Source organism: Brachycentrus maculatus, unplaced genomic scaffold (genome assembly GCF_059751285.1).
Source record: "Brachycentrus maculatus isolate JH-2025_06_01 unplaced genomic scaffold, ASM5975128v1 h1tg000555l, whole genome shotgun sequence".
Classification (NCBI taxonomy): domain Eukaryota; kingdom Metazoa; phylum Arthropoda; class Insecta; order Trichoptera; family Brachycentridae; genus Brachycentrus; species Brachycentrus maculatus.
This window is the reverse complement of record NW_028281298.1, coordinates 865,437-887,349: the sequence shown is the minus strand read 5'-3', so window position 1 is coordinate 887,349 and position 21,913 is coordinate 865,437. Positions and strand designations below refer to the sequence as shown.

The 21,913-nt window shown below is 35.7% G+C and overlaps 1 protein-coding gene across 1 annotated transcript; it reads left to right on the top strand.

Moving 5' to 3' along the window:
• The first annotated feature begins 91 nt into the window (after positions 1-91).
• LOC148301504 (RRP12-like protein) lies at positions 92-21,019 on the top strand. The gene is made up of 17 exons (XM_088273156.1): positions 92-349; positions 430-676; positions 1,484-1,610; positions 2,984-3,283; positions 3,935-4,018; positions 4,572-4,724; positions 5,972-6,207; positions 6,897-7,011; positions 8,372-8,536; positions 9,704-10,357; positions 11,970-12,448; positions 13,217-13,598; positions 15,335-15,824; positions 16,039-16,212; positions 17,439-17,604; positions 18,331-18,465; positions 19,488-21,019. The coding sequence occupies exons 1-17, from the start codon at positions 214-216 to the stop codon at positions 19,597-19,599; spliced, it is 4,155 nt and encodes a 1,384-aa protein (XP_088129282.1). The 5' UTR covers positions 92-213; the 3' UTR covers positions 19,600-21,019.
• Positions 21,020-21,913: the final 894 nt, after the last annotated feature.

The window sequence follows — 21,913 nt, the reverse complement described above, 5'->3', positions numbered from 1 at the left end:
AAGATTTTTCTCATTCCTCACTACTTTGCTTGTCTTCCGAAATAGTACCTACATAGTGTATTTAGCAGCCATAAAAATATTTTTAAAAATCACCTGTTATTTTTTGACATTTGGGAGCATGAAAATATTAGGTTATATTTTTATGCCGATCGAATACACGTGCGTTCGGTGAATGTTTATTTCTACAACTATTAAAAAGATATTTGTTTAAAAATGGGTAAATTTCGTTCAAAACTCAAAGGATCGTCGAAAGGGAAGAGATGGAGGAAAGGACAATCTTCCAGTTCGAATCCCAGTATAACAAAGTTTCGTGATTTGGCTAAATCGAAATTTTTTCATGAAAATTTGGGTATGTTTTACTTTTATAGATTGATGGTAAAATGTTCCTGCAGTGTTAATTTGTGTTATATATTTTTTATTACTTTTTAGGGAACAGCGGGTTGACGGCTGATGCGTTAAAGAAACACAACGCAATAAACATTTTTGGTCACGGTTTGGATAATGTGAAGAAAACTCCTACTGAAAGCGAATTGTCCATTGCAAAAAGTTTTGAAGACATTTCTATTCGTGAAGGGGGCACAGAAGGAGATGCCAGTGAATCTGGCGTGGCTTCCTACAAAACCTTTCAGACTTTTGCATCAGATTGGAGTGCCTGTTCTAATGCAAGCTTCACCAGGTTGGTCTCGATACTAAATGTGGAGTTCCTCACCAAAATGTTACATTTCCAATATTGTACAAAAAAATCCTTTGAATGCAAATCTGTTCTATTTACTGTATTCTATCAAATCATAATTAAAATTGCGACAAATCGTGATCAATCCTGTCTTAAACCAACATGAAGTCATTAAATTTCACCAAAACGTAACAATTTTACAGGCTAGAATTCCTGATTACTTAAAATCATTTGTAACGGAAATGTAACATTTTGGTGAGGACCTCCACACATATAACATATTGTAAATTAACCTTGCAGGCTCTAACAGGAGAATTGAAATTCTTCATATATGAATTTTAATTTGATTATTATAAGAGCTACTTACACCAATTTTTTTGTAATCTTGAAAATAATATTTGAGTATTGTGGATAGTGAATATTGAACACTTAACCAGACTATAAGTCATAAGTCCTTTAAATACCCAGGCTTCCATGTACTTCCTTATGTATGTTGAGACAAAAATTGAAAATCATGTTTTAGGCATCTCCCAGTATGTAAAACAATTCAGTTAGGACCTTGCATACATCCAAATAAAAGAGTCTGCGAGATAAAAGCTTTCTCAAACCAACCATAGGTGGGTGCCTGAGATTTAATAAATGTATGAGTTTCAAAAGTTTGAGTAGTGTGGTTGTCAATCATGAGTAGAATCTTGAATGTTGATCACTTAAGCAGACAGAGTCATGAGCCCTGTCAATATACAAGCTTCCATATTCTTCTTTATCTATATTGAAATGTCAAAATATTTTTGTTTTAATTTTGTATTACAGACTACTAAAAGGATTTGATTCGAAATGCGCGCTTCATAAGGAGATGTTAGCCATTCTTGCAGCCGTGACGGAGGTCATCAAAGAAAAAGGAGGTTCGGAAACAAGCACAGAATATTACGCTGCACTGGTAATAAACATTTCAATTTATTTATTGACTTGGCATTTAATTTGTAGAACTCCATTTTAATTTATGTATTAATTTTAAATCAAACACAGATTTTTTGAGTCTACTAAGTTGTATTTTATTAACAAAAAACACATAAAAAATTATATTGTGACAATTGTTTCGCCTTGTTAGGGCATTATCAAACGAATGTCAATTGTCACAATATAATTTTTTATGTGTTTTTTGTTAATAAAATACAACTAAGTAGACTCAAAAAATCTGTGTTTGATTTAAAATTAATACATAAAAACATTTCAATTATTTATGATTTTATTTTTATTTATTTATTTATTTTAACCACCCTACTCTCGGGTTAATTAATTCTTAATTAATTAATTCAGTTAATTCTCTAGAAAAAAAAATCTACAGAATTATGAAAGCAATGTTGTATTAATTCCTGAATTTCTTTATTATTATTTTTTTATAAAAAAAGAGAAGTATTTGTGTTTTTTATTAATTACAAAATTACTTCAATTTCATACTATTTCTGTGAGCCTAAGTGGCTCATTATTAGAGATAGGTATCAAATTGTGGTAGAGTGGGTTCCAACCGAGAAACTCTGACTCAAGAGCCCACGACACTAACCACTGGACCACAACCCAACTCAAATTTGCCATAATAGGTGCTTTTAGGATGGAACTGATGTACTTTTTCACTAGCGTGTTCCCTCTCTCTGTCTTGCATTAAATATGTTTGGCACAGGGTTAGCGCAATGGTGCGGAAAAAAGACGTGTATCACGTACGCTCGTATGTGTAGGGCGGTTAAGTAAGAAAAGGTGTGTTGAGATTGTTTGGACATGTGGAATGAATGAGTGAGAAAAGTACATTAAAACAATTTTATTTGTCGAATGTAGTTGGAAAAAGGAGCAGAGGAAGACTGATAAAAAGTTGGCAAAATCAGTGTGTCAAATACTTGAAAGCGGTCAGGTTAGGAATCGAAATAATCGGCAAGCATGTATGGGGAGATGTATAAACGTGGAAGAGGCGAAGACTGTTTGCAAAGGCAGAGTGATGCTGTAGTCTATTATCTCTGCCTACCCTTGCAGGGAAGCAGCGTGATGATTAATTAGTTATTATAAAGACAATGTCCTCCTCCGTAGTGTAATGGTGAGCACACTTGGCTACCGTACTGGAGGTAATCTTTCACTCTAATATTTATTCAATATTACCCTGGACTGGTTCCTGAAGCGGAGGGCTGACCGCCTTTCCTTAACGTGTTAATGATCAAGATAACCCTGCGTTTATATGATACAGTGCCCTATGCACCATCAGGTGCAGTTGAGGGTTTGAAGAAGAAGAAGATAAAGACATGAAGTATTTAAAAAAAATTATAGATGGAAACGCTGAAAGCGACAGAGGGAGATGACAGCATCGGCGCCACTATCTCTCTTCTGTCTATGGGCCTCAAATCGGTGCCCAAAGCTGTGTTGAGGTCGCAGTTCTCCGATGCTGTGGACGTGTTAATGGACCTCCTGGAGAAATATGCCGACTCGGATAGCAACGTGATACTCCGCTGCCTGATTGGCTGCCTCTCTGTGTTCCTCAGGGCTCAGGAATACGCGATATGGAGTGAACCGTCCACGTTGAAGGTGTTCGACTCAGTCCTCGCCTTCACAATACACTCAAAACCAAAAGTAAAGTATTTTTCTTTTTTATCTATCACCGTAATTATTCTACATCTCTTCTCTGTCTTATTCCTCATTACTGTTGGGTCGTGACCCTTGTGGAAGCAAGACTCTTCTCCAGTTATCCCTTGACTGCATTGCACGTATCGCTTCAACCACCGAGGTGCCTGCTGCTGCAAATGAATGCGCCTTTATATCTTAACTATATGGTTAATATTTTTTATCAGGTTCTTCAACTAATTGCTATTTTAACATAACGTGATTTGCAAGTGGACAGCTCACTCCACTAATATATTTTGGATGAATCTGATTTTGGATAGAATAGTTTTAGCATTAGTTTAGTTTTAGAATAGCCTTAGTTTTTTGTGCAATACTTTTTTTATATGGATCTTGTGAAGCAATGACTCTTCTCCAGTTATCCCTTGACTGCGTTGCACGTAGCGCTCCAACCACCGAGGTGCCTGCTGCTGCCTTAACTTGATCGGTCCATCATGTCGGGGATCTTCCTCTCCTTCTCGACCCCACCAGGCTACAAAGTTATAGACGACTTCGGGGAGACCTGACATGACACAAACAGAAAGATTGTCAAAAATTAATGTCTTTAATTTATTTTTAGAATTTCGACTTATGCATATTAATGAGAGAAAAAAATGTTTCCAGGTGAGGAAAGCAGCTCAGCACGCCGTTTGTGCTATTTTGCGAGGAAGTTGTTTCATGTTACCATCAGATGATCCACAACACAAGGTTAGATAACAAAATAAAAAAATGTTTCATGATATTTTTTTTAAATTACCTAACGTTCAAGTGACTCTGAAATCTAGCTACGGCTTATGCAACACCGCTTATCATCACCCTACTCAGACTTCAACTTTTTAAGTTTCATAGCCTACTCGTGAGTGGATTTACTCTATGTTTAAAGTTACTATAATTTCATGTAATTCATGAGTGAAAATTCTAGTTCAAAACACTTGCTATAATATTTCATGAATGTATCCTTCAATCTTTTAAAATGGGAAATTTAAGTCTAAAAGTGGAAGTTTAAAAATAAGTCAAAATTGCATATTTTTGAGTTAATGTTTTTTTTTTCAATTTTTAAACGGTTTATACATATTTGCATATTTTATTTATTTATTTATGGCATTACTGCCTTTTGTTAGTACACCCACGATATGTGGAAAAAGGACCCCGCGTAGCGCTGATTCGTCAAGCCTACCATTTTGCTGGCACGGATTACTACTTAAGCAGAGTATTACTTTATATATTTCCAGCAGTAATATGGCAAATTTTCCGATGACAGGTGCCGTCTCTCCACCCCGGGTCGGGCCGCGTGGCCACCATGTGCATGTCCCAGATGAAGGGGGAGGTGCTCATCTCTAGCCAGACCACGGTACTCCACACGCTCACCCTCCTCAAGGAGGTCATCCCTCTCTTCAGCAAGGCGTACATCAAGGTATCCTGCACATATGGATAATTTTATAATGTTACTGTGAGAAATAAAAAGACTTTGTTTTTTGATCCACTCACATTTTTATTAACAACCTACTAGTTTCGGCAACAACCTGTTGCCCTCTTCAGGGTTTAATTTATGACTAAACCCTATTATAAACCCTGAAGAGGGCAACAGGTTGTTGCCAAAACTAGTTGGTTGTTTATAAAAATGTGAGTGGATCAAAAACAAAGTATTTTTATTTCTCAAAATAATATATCTAAATGATCCACAAAGTTAATACTTTCAATATTTAAAAAAAATACATATTTATATTAATTGATTCGGCCGAATCTAATATAAATAAAATAAAAAGAATATATCGAATATAATAAAAAGTTATAAATCTATAAAAATTAATAAATCGAATAGTTTAAAAAAATCATTTCATAGTTACATTTTAATAAAATAGTTTACAATAATTTTTACTGTCCATATTTTAAATGATTTAATCAATGTTGACCGAATAGCTTATTTTATATTTTTTTTAACGTCAGTTAATTATTATTGTTTTTTTTTTGCTTCCATCACCATGTTGTCATACGCGGCGGTCGTGTCGCTACGCTAGCTATTGCGACTATTTGCAATGTATTTTTTTCTCGTTCTCAGATGCTTACCAGAGCTTACATAACAATATTGATTGATACATTTCAACCAGTATGGTCAATAAAAGCAACAATTAGGAATATTAAAATTTTTCACGTTTTTTAAATCACATTTTCATATGATGTACAAAATACTTATCACTGTTGCACGCGGAAGTTTTTAAGCACCGTAAGGTTAAATATGTACGTATCGCTCACTCCTTTCAACAACGTCATAAATCAAAAATCGCAAATTTTCAGTTGTACATGTTTTCGGAATGCCCAGAAAATGTACCATATCCCAGCCAAAGAGGCATATTTTTAACTTAATATTTACCCGCTACAGAGCAGAAAATGTTGTTTTTGCATTTTGAAGAAAGGGTATTGTTTAATTATTTTTTTAAATATACTAAATATTTTTCAAATGGTGAAAAAACCTTCAGGTTTTACCTAAAAAGATCAGTTGCACAGTAAATAGTTCGATAAGTGGCTTGATATTTATTTTTACTATATTGTATTATATTATTTAACTTTAAAAACGTTCCACTGAAAAATCAAGTTTTTTTATTTATGACGTTCTTGAAAGGAGTGAGCGATATATTGACCTCGCTCGTTATGCATTTCCAGTCCTGCTGCGAATCGCTGCTCTCGCTGATGAGCCAGAACGACATCCTGATCAAGACGTGGTGCCTGCGCGTGCTGCACGCGCTGTTCTCGGAGGGCGCTGCCTCCAGCCACCTGACGGGCGCGCTCGCCGTGCAGCTCGTGCGCGCGCTCTCGGCCTGCCGCCCGCACGCGCACGACTCCCGCCAGACCCTGGCCTGGGTCACGGTCCTGCAGCAGGCCTTCGTGTGCCTCGCCAGGTAATACTATATTCTTCCAAAATTGTTATCGATTTGGTATTCCGAAGCGGGATTCTTCTACATCTTTAAACCAGTCGCTCACCCCTTGCAAGAACGTCATAAATCAAAAAACTTGATTTTTCAGGAGAACGTTTTTAAAGTTTAAAAATATAATACAATGTATTAAAAATAAATATCAAGCCACTTATTGAACTTTTTACTGTGCAACAGATCTTTTTAGGTAAAACCTGAAGGTTTTTTCTCCATTTGAAAAATATTTAGTATATTTAAAAAAATAATTACAACACCTTAACAATACCTTTTCTTCAAAATGCAAAAAACAACACTTTCTGCCCTGTAGCGGGTAAATATTAAGTTAAAAATATACCTCTTTTGCTGGGATATAGTACATTTTCTGAGCATTCCGAAAACATGCACAACTGAAAATTGACGATTTATGATTTATGACGTTCTTGAAAGGAGTGGGCGAAGTGTTCTTGTTTACTTCATAATTTTTTTGTTTATAAATACGCTTTAAATTTTAGTTTGTAAATGTATGTTAATTTTTACTGAATAAAATTGAATTCCTTTTAAGGCCATGCTTGTGATAACAGATCTCGTTCAGCGTTCGGCAACGCTAGAAGCCTCATGTTATTTGGACACACTCAAAACAGTTGTAAAGTGTTATAATATTTTTATTATTATTACAGTTTGGATATAAAGACATGCATGTCCTCACTTCCTGGTTTTGTGCACATCTGCGTCTCTGAGTTATGGCTTTCAGACAAGATGGAAATTACATCCGCTGCATCCAACGCTTTGAAGGTATGCACTACTATTAAATCCTTTCATATATATATTTTCAGTAACCAACCAAATTCTACAGTATAGAATTATCGGTTGGGGTGATACGAGCAATGTATTATTAACCTTTTAACCGCGTTCACTTTGTTCCTGAGAGACGCCCGTGCGCGGCGGTATTTCGCCGTTTTTTAAATGATTACTTTTATCATGTATTTAGTTAAGAAACGATTTATTTTCCTAGCAAAAACGTTCAATGGGATTCATTGTGCCTTTTTGGTACTCTATAATACACTCGTGTCACATTATTCTTGAAATATATCGTAATATAAACAAATAAGATCGTAACATAAATAAATCAAAGCACGCATCGTGTGTCACTCTTACCCACTGGCGATGTGTAGCGTCGAGAGTGAGACAGATATAGGGCATGATTATGGCGCGGACTAATTACCGACCGCAAGAAAAATGAGGGATCTGTTCTTTTATTTATCCTTGTGATGTTACAAATTATTAGTCAGATATTTCGACAGATGTCATAAGGCCAAGGATTGACGTATTATTTCATCCAAAGTTCCTCACCATGAAAAAATCCCTCCAAGTTGAACTGAGGTTCGAAACTTGGAGTAAAGTAAAAACACAAACGGTTATGTCAGCCGCGTACAGGGATTGTTTTATGAAAACACATACGGTTATGCGAGCCGCGTGGATCCGGTTAAAATGTGTTATTGTCGCCCAAAAATCAACAGTGAAAGTGATACTTAAAGTTCCGATATGGACTCCCACAGAGGAAAGATTTAACACATTACAACTTATGACAGTCAAACAACTGTATACTAAAAAAATCCTTGACATCTCACCAAAGATGATCATCTTCATGTCATGTCAAAAAATAAAATGAAAATAACTCCTGTTGCCGATAATCCAGATTTTGTGAACAAGTATTTGGACACACTCAAAATGTTGTTAAAAATAAATAAATTTATATCTTGTGAACATAAAAAATGCCTTATTTATTGATTTGGCGTTTAATTTGTAGAACTCCATTTTAATTTATGTATTAATTTTAAATCAAACACAGATTTTTTAAATCTACTAAGTTGTATTTTATTAACAAAAACACATAAAAAATTATACTGTGACAATTGTTTCGCCTTGTTAGGGCATTATCAAACGAATGTGAAGATCAAATGGACTACGGTCCTTATGTAGCTATACAATTCTAAGTGACAGTTTAACACGTGTAGCTAATGGGCGAGGCGAAACAATTGTCACAATATAATTTTTTATGTGTTTTTGTTAATAAAATACAACTTAGTAGACTCAAAAAATCTGTGTTTGATTTAAAATTAATACATAAAATAAAAAATGCCCCTTTTTTCAGACCGTGTTGATGGATTGCGTGAAGCCGGCTTGTGAAATCGAGGAGTCGGCGAAGGCATACTGGAGCAGCCTGGAGTCCATCTTCAAATCTATCAAAACCGGTTTAGACAATCCATTCAACCAGTCCACTAGACATGTCATTTTGACTATCGGAGTATGCTTTGAGGTAAGTTCATCCGTGTGGCCAAATTATATCAGCAACTTATTATCAATCCGACATGTAAATTAAAGTTCCTTGGCGAATGGACATAAGAAGAAATACTCTTTACTTAATGATTGAAACAATTTTTTAATTTAAGTTTTACTTAGTAAGTACCATTATTTCTTAAAGTCTACTGCGACACGTGTTTCGATGCATTCCCTATGATTTTCAAACACCGTAAAATGATGCGGAATGCATCGAAACACGTGCCGTAGTAGATTTTAAGAAATAGTGGTATTTACTAAGTAAAATTTTAATTAAAAATGGATAGATTTTATCGCAAAGTCACTGCCGAATCCATTAATAAAATTTTAACTAATGCCTGCTGTATAACTACGCACACATACATATACGTATTATAGGAGTCTCAACTTGATATAAAACATCTATTGTTCCTCTTTATGTGAAGGAAGATGGAAGTCTGAGCATCCCGGGGCTTATGACCTGGCATTTGGCTGGCTTAAACTATCGATTCATACACTCGTATAAAAGTGACCGCTTAAGCCAGCCAAACGGCAGGTCATAAGCCCTGGGATGCTCAGACTTCCATCTTCATTTATATAAAGAGGAACGATAAATGTTTCATACAATTTCTCAACCAATAAAACATATACATACATAAAGATGACAAGGTACTTTAAACTGATTGGAAAAAAGTACCAAATTAAAAGTGGTTAAAATCAATGTTTGAGCTTCATTTTATAAAGTTTATTAAATGTACCACAAAGTATCAGCAAAAAACGTTTAAAAAATTGTAAGTATCTTTTTTATTATTTTAAATTTGCCCATTATTAACCTTTCCGGGAGTATGAACGCAAATGAACATCGGTGCAAATTTTCCTCAAAGGAGTATCGACGTTAATGAACGTCAAAGTTAGTCTGTCGGTTGGTATAATGTAACTTGTATAGCAATGACATCTGTGAATATTTGTATGTAATTTTGTCATAAAATAAAACCGGTGGTGAGTTTAACTATTTTTTTTAACATAATTTTTATCTTCATAATACATAGATTTCGTGAAAGAAAAAAAAATTGTGTAAAAGAAACCTAGTCCCCAGAGAAAGTCGGACACCAATTATTGTACTCCCAGAAAGGTTTAACTCATGTTGGGTTATGATGTCACGTTTCAGGTTTCAAACAAAGGCATCAAATCCCTCCTTGCGCCGCTCCTAATACACTTGAACGAAAGAAGGGAGAGTCACAACTTCACCTTGATAAAGGAAATGGAACATTCTACGGGCTGCGCCGTCAAATCCCTCGGTCCCGACTTTGTGATGCAGTGCATCCCCCTCAGATCCGGAGACGGGATCAACTTAGACAGGAGCTGGCTGCTGCCAGTGTTTAAGGACAAGATCCAAAACTCAACCCTCCAGTACTTCGTGAAAGATATCCTCGAACTTGCGTCGCTGTGCCGCAACAAATCCAAGCAGGCCTCCACCGCCGATGACCCGGTGACCGCCCACACTTACGAGCTGCTCTGCGCCCAATTTTGGGCCCTCCTGCCAAACTTTTGCAACGGCCCCTCCGACATCAAGGCCAACTTCAAGAGCCTGGCGCGGATCTTGGGCACAATCTTGAAGGACAACCCGGACTTCAGGCCTTCGGTGATGCAGGGCTTGCGGAAGCTGGTCAACGGCAGCGTCGAAAGCGGCAATCAGGAAGATATTGACGAGCTGGCGAGGTTCGCCAAGAACTTTTTGCCGCTCTTACTGAACGTGTACATGACGCCCGTCAAGGGGAGCTCCGCGGAAGGACAGAGGCTGGCCGCTTTGGAAACCATACAGGTAATGGCACTCTCCTAGAAAATTATCATGTAATGTTTGCCCGAGGAGTATTGCGATGCTGGTCCACTTGTGTGTTGAAAATGTATCGTGAAAACGATTATTCGAGGAACGATAGATAGAGGTTCCACTGTATATACATATTTTCCCTCACTAATTCCTCTCCTTTCCTTCTCCTTCCTGCAAAATCTATTTTTTTTATACCATACCCTTTTTTTTAAATCTCTAAATGTTTTTTAAAAGTTATTATAACATATCGCTCACTCCTTTCAAGAACGTCATAAATCAAAAATCGTCAATTTTCAGTTGTGCGTGTTTTCGGAATGCCCAGAAAATGTACTATATCCCAGCAAAAGCTACACATCTTTAACTTAATATTTACCCGCTCCAGGGCTGAAAGTGTTGTTTTGCATTTTGAAGAAAAGGTATTGTTTAATTATTTTTTGAAATATACAAAATATTTTTCAAATGGAGAAAAAACCTTCAGGTTTTACCTAAAAAGATCTGTTGCACAGGTAAAAGTTCAATAAGTGGCTTGATATTTATTTTTAATACATTGTGTTGTATTTTTAAACTTTAAAAATGTTCTCCTGAAAAATCAAGTTTTTTGATTTATGACGTTCTTGAAAGGAGTGAGCGATATATGTGGAATTGTTTAATTGACTTTTTTTAACGTAACTATTTTTGTTAATGTAATGTTAATGAAGATGAATGTAATGTTTATTATTGTTAATGTAACTATTGTTTATTGTATCATTTTTTTTATATGTAAAGCTGTACAATTCCTGAACAAATAAAATAAAATAAAATAAAATATTTGACAGCGATGTTAAATGTTGCCAGTGTAAATATTTAGATAGATTATTGCATTAATGGCTGTCAAATTGTTTTTTTTTTCAAATCTACTAAAGCAAGTCCTTGTGTGCATTACAGATGTTATTTTTTCGGTTACTGATGGGATGGTATTTACTACTTTTTTTTGTTTAATATATCTTATGTTTTTGATGCTGTTTGTCCGCCTCCGTAGTGTAATGGTCAGCACGCTCGGCTACCGTTCTGGAGGTCCCGGGTTCAATTCCCAAGGGAGGTAAAATAAATATAAGTGATTTTTTCACTGTCATATTTATTCAATATTACCCTGGACTGGTACCTGAAGCGGAGGGCTGATCACCTTTCCTTCATGTGTAAACCATCAAGATAACACTGCGTTTATATGACGCAGTGCCCTATGCACCATTGGGGTGCGGATAAGGGTTTTATTATTATTATTTATTATATTATTATAGCTAGAAATTTGTGCACTGGCTTTAAATTATTTTTCTTTTAATTTAATTTAAAAGAGAAATATTTGTGTTTTTATTATTTACAAAAATACATCAATTTCATACTATTTTTGTGAGCCTAAGCCGCTCATTATTAGAAATAGGTACCAAATTGTGTTACAGTGGGTTGGAACCGAGAAACTCTGACTCAAAAGTCCGCGACACTCACCACGGGATCACAACCCGACACTGGAATCAGTCTACTTTCATCGTTTTTTTGTCAACTTTACGTGTCCCTTCCATACATTCTTTCTTTATCAATTTGTTAAAATATATTTTTAAATTTTCTACAGGTATACTTGACAATCACGCCTGACACTCTCCGCGTGGAGCTATTCCAGAATGCCCTCTCGCAGATCGAATCCGCCGAAACCGACTTCTTCAAGAAGGAGTGTCTCCTGGACATACTGAGGATCCTCGTCTTGTACCAAACCGAAGAGAAGATATCGCAGCTCTTTGACAAGTGGGTCTTCCCGCTGTGCGAAGCGTCCAGCGAGGAGCTGAAGAAGACCGCAAAGAAAGGGGCCAGGAACAAGGGCAAGGATGCAGAGATGGAGACAGAGGAGAAGGCGGAAGACAGAGGGACGATCAAACAGAGGATCAGGATGGTGGACATGGAACATAAGAAGGCGTACAGGATCCTGGAAGAAATATTCAAAAGCGGACAGGACAATTGCAAATCTTTCCTCGAGGAGAGTCGAAAGAAGATCCAGAGGATGTTGGTGCACTCGTTAAATAAGGCAGCCGATAGCAGCAAAGCGACAAGACTCAAGTGAGTATATACTTTTTTTTATTTTTAAATTACCCGCAAAGCCTCTATTTTCGAAACTTGTCTGCAGGTAGGATAGTGAGGATAGGGAAGGTAAATGTGAAAATGTAGGTCTTGAGGTCACAATAGACCTAATACGGTCGCAGGGTCCTTCATGTTAGTAACGGTCAAGATAAACCTGCATCAATATGATGCAGTGCCCTATGCACCATTGGGTGTGGATAAGGTTTAGAGAGAGAGAAAAATGTTGTAAATTTAGACTGTTTTTATTTTTATTAATTTACGATTCAATTCCAGATGTAGACTATTTATTGCCTTCATGTAAGTAATGATAAAGATAACAATGTGTCAATATGATGCAGCGCTTTATGCACCATTGGGTGTGGATAAGGGTTAGAGAGAAAGAGAGAAATGTTATTTTAAATGGTCTGTATGTTCTCGATAGTTACCTAAGACAGCGTCGACATAGATTGTTTCACATTCCTATACACAGGACCAACCTGCCGATGGTTATGCCTGTAGGAAGAGCAACCGATATGTTGAACAATAACTCATTGGATATTGATGTGTTCCACGTGTCTGAAGGAGTTTTCCGAAACGGGACTCTTCTACACCTTAAGCAATAGTTCTTGCATATATTTTTTTTTAAATGTATTTTTAATGTTTACGATAAAAAAATTATAGTTTGTAATGTATATATTAATTGAAATAAATAAAGTGAATTGAATTTTGTATTATTTTTATTTATATAAATTTACGATTGAATTCCAGATGCATAGACTATTTGATAAAATCCCAGCCGCACTTAGACAACGAGAGCAAGCTGATAAAGAGCGCGCTGCCGGAGGCCATCGTGTGCACCAAGGACATCAACTCCAAGTGCAGGCAGACCGCCTTCGACCTCATCAACACCGTCGGGGAGACACTGCAGACCAAGCGGGGCGGGCTGGACCACTTCACGCTGATGCTGGAGGCCGGCCTGGCGGGCAGCTCCAGCGTCATCACGGCCACCATCTGGTGCCTGGCGTCCGCCACGTACAACTTCTCCGCAGCCCTCGGCATACAGAACCTGCAGAGGATAATGGAGAACATCTGCCAGCTGATCAGGACTTCCAATAGACAAGTCGTCTCGGCGTGCATAGCCTTTCTTAAGGTATACATTTATATATATTTTCATTATCTTATTTTTATTACTTTGAAAAGGGCTGATCACCTTGCTTTCATATAATTAACGATCAAGGTAACATTGCATCGTCAGGTGCAGTGCCCTATGAATCACTGGGTGCAGACATGAGTCAGGAGAAAAAAGTTTTAAAAAATGCATATATCCGCCTTTAATATTTATTAAATATTACCCTGGACTGGTGCCTGAGGCGGAGGGCTGATCACCTTTCCTTCACGTGTTAACGATCAAAATAACACTGCGTTTATATAATGCAGTGCCCTATACACCATCGGGTGCAGATAAGGGTTTGAAGAAGACTTGTATTACACTGAACTCCCTTTTAACATGATTTTTTTATACTATTTTGATATTATTTTTTGACATCTCATCAAAGATGAAGAAGAATATGGAAGTCTGGGCATTTACGGGGCTGACGACCGTCATAGGCTGGTTTAAGTGATCACTTTACACACGTGTAACATTCATCAATTCTACCCATTATTGACAATCACACTACTCAAATTCTTAGAAGTTCTATATATATATATATATATATATATATATATGAACCAATTTAGAAACCTTGTTCTTGAATCACTAGAACTTCACTAGAGACATCTATTGGTGAGATGTAAAGAAGCTTTTTACTAAGCAGAAACTCTTATATTTGTATGTGAGGTCCAAATCCTGGATTTCAATCACACACATGAGAAACGCCAGAAAATACCATTTTCATTTTTATTATTTAAGCTTATAATTTGACCAGATAATATATTTACAACATTTTGAGTGTGTCCAAATACTTAAGTATTTGGACACACTCAAAATGTTGTAAATACTATTTTGAAATAACACCTTGCAAAAACATTTATTCAAAAATGTGCAACAGTAATTTGGAATTTCCTACATCCCTTGTGTGTACTTACTACTCAGTACTATGCGCGGAGGGGTGTGCAGAAGAAGGCTAGGTGAATAAAAAAAGTATTTTTTAAATAAAATCGAGATGCAATAGGCAAAAAAGAATTTTACTTTTTGAAATCTTGAATTCATTTTTATACACAGTGAGGATAGTTCTCCATTGAGGTGATGTTTGGTAGGAACTACGGTGATTTCGTGTATAATTTCAATACAAGATTAGAATTTGTTTCAACATTTTCTGTGCATCAAACACGGTTCCCGCGTCCATTCTAATATTGCAGCCAGCGTTGACGGGAGTCGTGTTGAATAAAAAAAATGATTCGTAGCCGGTTTTATGTGTTTTGAAAACACAAAGAAATACACTTATTTATGCTGTCTAAACAGAAAGTAAAATTTAAATTTGAATACAGTGATGGGTTTTCATTCACGCTTTATGACGTTATTTTATCGCATTGAACATGTTAAGTAAAGTATATTAAAATGTACGAATACTTTTTTTGTGGCATTTGGAATATTTATTTATTGATCTGGCGTTTAATTTGTAGAACTCCATTTTAATTTATGTATGAATTTTTAAATCAAAAACAGATTTTTTGAGTCTAAGTTGTATTTTACTAACAAAAACACATAAAAAATTAATATTGTGACAATTGTTTGGCCTAGTTATGGCATTTTCAAAAGAATTAATAAAATACAACTTAGTAGACTCAAAAAATCTGTTTGATTTTAAAATTAAGACATAAATTTGCAATATTTGATGGCGAATGACAAATTGAATTCTAAAAAATAGTTTTGTCTGTTACTAGGTCTACACAAAATCTCTCCCAGCTCCCTTCGTAGCCGGCAGTCTACCGATCATATTCAATTCAATAGCGGAAATGACGGACGATTGCAAACGGCACGCCAGAACCGAATTAGGCAACCTTCTGTCGAGGCTGATGAGGAAGTACGGCGCGGAGACCATCGGGAGACTCATCCCAGAGTCGGATGAGGGCATGCAGAGGAAAATAAGGTACATGAGAAAGATGGACTCCAGGAAAAAGAGACAGAGAGAGCTCAGAAGAGCGCAGAAGAGCGAAGATGACTCGGATGAAGAAATCCAGGTCAAGGGGTCTTCTATGACTCTGGAGGAGATATTGAAGGATTCGGATTCCGAGTTGGATATCGGCGACGATGATAACGAAAGGTCGAAGGTCAAAGTGGCGCGAAATAAGAAGAAGAATCAAACATGGATCAAGGAAGACCCGGATAATATTGTCGATCTTATGGACCCATCATCAGCCAAGAATATCTCCGGTAAGAATATACACTCTAAGTACAACTTAACCTAAAACCTCGATAAAAAGGACCTCTTTTTAACAGATTCAATGGACAAAAAATCCGGTCTAATGTATAAAAAAAATAAACGTCTTTATCATACCTGAAACACTTTTGGTATTCCACTTGTTCCCTTAAAATGCAGATCTTTGCAAACAAAGCATTATTGATTTCTTTAATTGTTTACTTCTAGCATCGCATCCTAACCGTGGCAGCAAACATTTGTACGAAGACTCACTGGAAAAGTCTAAAAAGAAGAAGGAACTAAAAACTACCGCCGATGGAAAACTCATTTTAGACTTTGGCAATGATTCCGATAGCGACGACAATAAAGGGAGAAAGCGGAAAAATGATTCTGATGATTCCGGTGAGTTACTGCTCTTTTGAACACAAGATGCATATTATGTATTGCTTTTATTGAATTCCATGATGCATTGCTAACGCATCACAGATTACGTTATGCATGTTTAAAGTAATATGATGTATTCACATCATTTTTGGGTGTACAAATGCTTATTCACAAATCTGGGTTTCCCTACTTTGGAGTCATTTTTACATTTTTGTCATCTCAACATAGATGTAGAAGAATATGGAGGTCTATGTGTAAACAGGTTTAAGTGATCACTTTACATGCGTGTAACATTCACCAATTCTACCCATGATTGACAACCACACACTTTGTCGAGTCGGACACTATGTTTTGATAATTGATTCGGCAGTCACTTTGTGGTAAAATCTATCCATTTTTAAGTTTTACTTAGTAAATACCACTATTCCTTAAATTCCGCATCATTTTCAAACACCGTATACCAAACGGTCTTTAAAAATGATGCGGAATGCATCAAAACACTTGTCACAGTGGATGTTAAGAAATAGTGGTATTTACTAAATAAAACTTAAATTAAAAAAAAATAAAAATGTTTTGAGTTTGATCAGTACATCTAGAAGCTCCAAGAATGTAAGTAGTACGGTTGTCAATCATGGGTGGAATTGGTGAATTTTACACGTGTGTAAAGTGATCACTTAAACCAGCCTTTGACAGTCGTAAGCCCCGTAAATGCCCAGACTTCCATATTCTGAAGGCCAAAAAATCATGCTAAAATGCATTTTGGTTAGTGAATGTAAATTGTCTATGTTTATCAATGAGATTGAGTCTACAGTTACCAAATCGCTCACTCCTTTCAAGAACGTCATAAATCAAAAATTGTCAATTTTCGTTTGTGCATGTTTTCGGAATGCCCAGAAAATGTACTATATCCCAGCAAAAGCGGCATATTTTTAACCTAATATTTACCCGCTACAGGGCAGAAAGTGTTGTTTTTACATTTTGAAGAAAAGGTACTGTTTAATTATTTTTTTTTAAATACTAAATATTTGTCAAATGGAGAAAAAACCTTCAGGTTTTACCTAAAAAGATCTTTTGCACAATAAAAGTTCAATAAGTGGCTTAGTATTTATTTTTAATACATTGTATTATGTTTTTAAAATTTAAAAATGTCCTTCTGAAAAATCAAGTTTATTGATTTATGACGTTCTTGAGAGGAGTGAGCGAAACGTAAAATTATTAGATATTCTTATATTTTTTGTTGACAGACGATTCTGATGATGATGACGCATCAGCTGCGGAGACGATGCCTTTGACTGCCGGCAAGAAGAGGAAATACGACGACATCCGAAGCGTCAAGAGCGGCAAGTCTGGCTTCAGTGTCGCCACTTCTAAAAATTCCAAATACAAAACGGGCGGCAAAGGAATCCACAGGTAAAATCAAAGAACAATTTTTAACAAATTTAATTAATTGATTCGGCAGTCGCTTTGTAGTAATATCTATCCATTTTTTATTGTGTTTTATTTGGTAAATTGTACCACTATTTCTTAAAATCTGTTAATAATTTTAGGGAATCATAAAAAGTACCGTAGAACGGGGCTACTTGAACTTTGATGTGTTACTTGAGCCCAGTACAAAAAAATATTTAGATCTGTATTTGGTCTACAATAATGAACGTATCGACATGATTCATGTTTCCCTGACAGGTGACACTTATTATCACGATACGTTCATTATTGTATTGTAGATCAAATACAATTTAAATCTTTATTTGTACTGGGCTCAAGTAACACATCAAAGTTCAAGTAATACAAGTTTTACGGTAATTCCAATAATCTGTGCTCTGTTATACCAACATTTTAGTATTTTAGTATGTTAATGAGTTTCTCTAAAATGTACATAAATTTATTTTTCTTACTAAAATTACCAATTGAGTGTGTCCAAATCTTTCTTCACAAATCTGGGTTTTTATATACATACGTATATATCATCTTTATTAATGAGTTTAAAAAATAAAATAAAATTAGGCTGATTCGAGCACAAGAATATTATTCTTTGTAATTTTTTTTTTAATGATTCCCCGAAAATGGTAGTTATAACAGGTGCAATTTTGCTTAAGTGTTTCATAGAGCTGATGTGTTTTTTTTTATTTGTTACAGGAATGTAGCGTCATCTGTAAAATCTGGAGGTGGATCTGAATACAAAGCTAAAAAAGCCAAGGGAGATATCAAGAAGAAGGGAAAACCAGATCCCTATGCCTATGTACCCCTCGCAAGAAATACACTAAACAAAAGGTTTGTAAAGGGTCATATTTGTGCTAACACATTGCGAGAGTAGGGTCCTTCTTTCTCCCTGTTTTTAAGAGGGATTAGCCTCCTGCGATCCCGATTCCCAGCTGTCCACCCATCTCTTTAGTGGTCTGGTTGGCCGTGCAGTGCCATGTGAAGTGGGAGTCTGGATGGTTCCATTCTTTTTCATGATTTTTCACCTTCATATTTACCTAAAAACTAACTAATTGAGCATCACGCCGGTTACATCTGCGAGGTAGGCAGAGAGAATAGAACGTCACACCAATCTGTCTTGCCTGTGAATATACCTAATGGTGGCCAACCTGAAGCATACCATGCACCAAGTTTTTCACAGACAAGTTTGCGCCATGCCATTTAAGCACAATCAAAACTAACTATCACCTCGCTTTTCACAGGGGTAGGTATAGAGAATAAAACACCAAACCAATCTGTCTTTGCAAATGTTCGCCTCTTCCACATTTATGCATCTCCTCATACATACCCGCCAATCATTCCGACTCCTGACTTGACTACTTTCAAGTTTTCCTCGGTTTTTCTCTGCTTCTGTTACTAGTTTAGTTCGCCTCCATAGTGTAATGGTCAGCACGCTCGCCTACCGTTCTGGAGGTCCTGGGTTCGATTCCCAGGGGGGGTAAAATAAATATAAGTGATTTTTACACTGTAATATTTATTTAATATTACCCTGGACTGGTACCTGAAGCGGAGGGCTGATCACCTTTCCTTCATGTGTAAACGATCAAGATAACACTGCGTTTATATGAAGCAGTGCCCTATGCACCATTTGGTGCGGATAAGGGTTTTTATATTTATATATTTTTATATCTGTTACTAACTATATTCGCCTAATAAATTGTTTTAGTATTCCTTCCTCACTCGTTCGATTCACATGCCCTAACACATCTTTCTCAATTTTTTTCGATAATACTTATCTCAGCCTTGCATTCTTTCCTTATATCACTAAAGTATCTTTTAATTACTAATATTATGCATTTATAACTTATTTACAGGAAAAAGCTGAAACACGCTGGACAATTCAAGAATATAATGCGAGGTGCTCAAAAAGGAGCCGCCACAGGAAGAATAAATAAAGCCAAGCTGAGAGTGCGGGGAAAGAAATAATCAATAGTGCTTTGTGATAGTTACTCTATTTTAGTATTTAATTGACCACACTTAAGATCTAAAACACACTTAATGTGCATCACAGTAAAGTATTGTCATAAATACTGATTTTGCTCTAAATTCTTAACTTATGAGTAATTTATTAATACCTTTAAAGTGTAATGTCTTTTGTCCGCCTCCGTAGTGTAATGGTCAGCACGCTCGGCTACCGTTCTGGAGGTCCCGGGTTCGATTCCCAAGGGGGGTAAAAATATAAATATAAGTAATTTTTTCACTGTAATATTTATTCAATATTACCATGGACTGGTACCTGAAGCGGAGGGCTGATCACCTTTCCTGATCCTGATGTGTAAAACGATCATGAACACTTCGTTTATAAGACACAGTGCCCTATGCGCCGTTGGGGTGCGGATAAGGGTTTTATCTATTTATCTTAAAGTACTACAGTGGAACCTCATATAACGAGCAAAAAAATAAGTGAAAAAGTTGCTCAAACAGAGAAAGAGCAAGTCCCTTTTTCACGACATTCACTCGCGAGTCAGGACTTCTGCGCCAGTCAAAACAAAAAATATTTCGCTTATCGAGTAATATTTTGGAACGAATTTTGCGTTATGGGAGGTTCCACTGTATTTTCAAAAATACTTATTTTACTTTAAACTCTTTATTTATGATTAATTTATTTATATCTTTAAAGTACTACTTTATACTGTATATATTAACAACTTTGAAAAAAAAAAAAGAGGATTTTAACAATATGTTAACCTTATTATTTAACATTTTTCATATCTAATTGTATAAATATATCATTCGTAAGTAAAGAGTTTGTAGTAAAGAAAATATATAGGCATTGTAGGTAGACGCTTGACTGCGAAATTGATGTCGCGGATTCGATTTGCGCCAGTTGCAAAATAAATTAAAGGAAGATTTATTTTCAATTGGTCCGAGTGCTTATGATTTATTTTTCATATTTTTATCTTCTATCCTTACTATCCTACCAGCAGACATGCTTTTTTAAAAAGATAGAAGAAAATTTGCACACAAGCTTGTACAAGTACAGATATGCAATTCCGTATGCTTTAGCCTATACTGCTATTCTCCTTTACTTACCTACTATTTCTCCTCCATTTCTACACCCATATAGTAGTATGTAGAAATGTTCTTCACTCTGAGCTCCTCTATAACATCAGCATCCCATATCCAATATTTCACTCCTAGATCCAAAATTAAGAGCGCAGGACTTATGACCTCGCCTTCATACGATTAATGATCAAGTTAACACCGTATCAATCAAATCCGGTGTCCTATGCATCATTTACTGCGAAAAGAAGTCGGAAAAGAGAAAAAATTACACAGTTAATATTTATGTATTATGAAAACTTGTGTTTTGTTAAAATTATGATGAATAAAATTTTAACTGTTATGAATTGTTTTTTTTTTATAAACTGTCTTCTTCGGACGCCCAAATAACACAATTTAATTTTTGTCACACATGTTTAAAGTGACTTGTCACCATGACATTTTTACGCATGCATTGGCAATGCACGGTTGACTAGTTATGGCATTTTCAAACAAATGCCAATCATTCGCTTGAAAATGCCATAACTAGGCGAAACAATTGTCACAATTTTGATTTTTATGTGTTTTTTAACAATAAAATACAACTTAGTAGATTCAAAAAATCTGTGTTTGATTTAACAATTAATACATAAATTAAAATGGAGTTCTACAAATTAAACGCGAAATCAATAAATAAAATCAAAAATGTATTTTTTAAGGTAGCTTTGAATATTTTACGAAAATAGAAACATTTTGAGAAAACTATGTAAGAAACATTTGCGTTGAACTATCTTAAATTTATATTATTTTTGACATCTCATCAAAGATGAAGAAGAATATGGAAGTAGAAACTCTATTAGTATGTGAAATCCGATAAGATGTGAAATAAGAGTTTCTGCTTAGTAAAAAGCTTCTTTACATCTCACCAATAGATGTCTCTAGTGAAGTTCTAGTGATTCAAGAACAAGGTTTCTAAATTGGTTCATATATACAGAACTTCCAAGAATTTGAGTAGTGTGGTTGTCAATAATGGGTAGAATTGGTGAATGTTACACGTGTGTAAAGTGATCACTTAAACCAGCCTATAACGGTCGTCAGCCCCGTAAATGCCCAGACTTCCATATTCTTCTTCATCTTTGATGAGATGTCAAAAATAATATGAAAATAACTCCTGTAATTGGAGATAATCCAGATTTTGTGAACAAGTATTTGGACACACTCAAAATGTTGTATCTTAAATTTAATTAAATTATTTCAT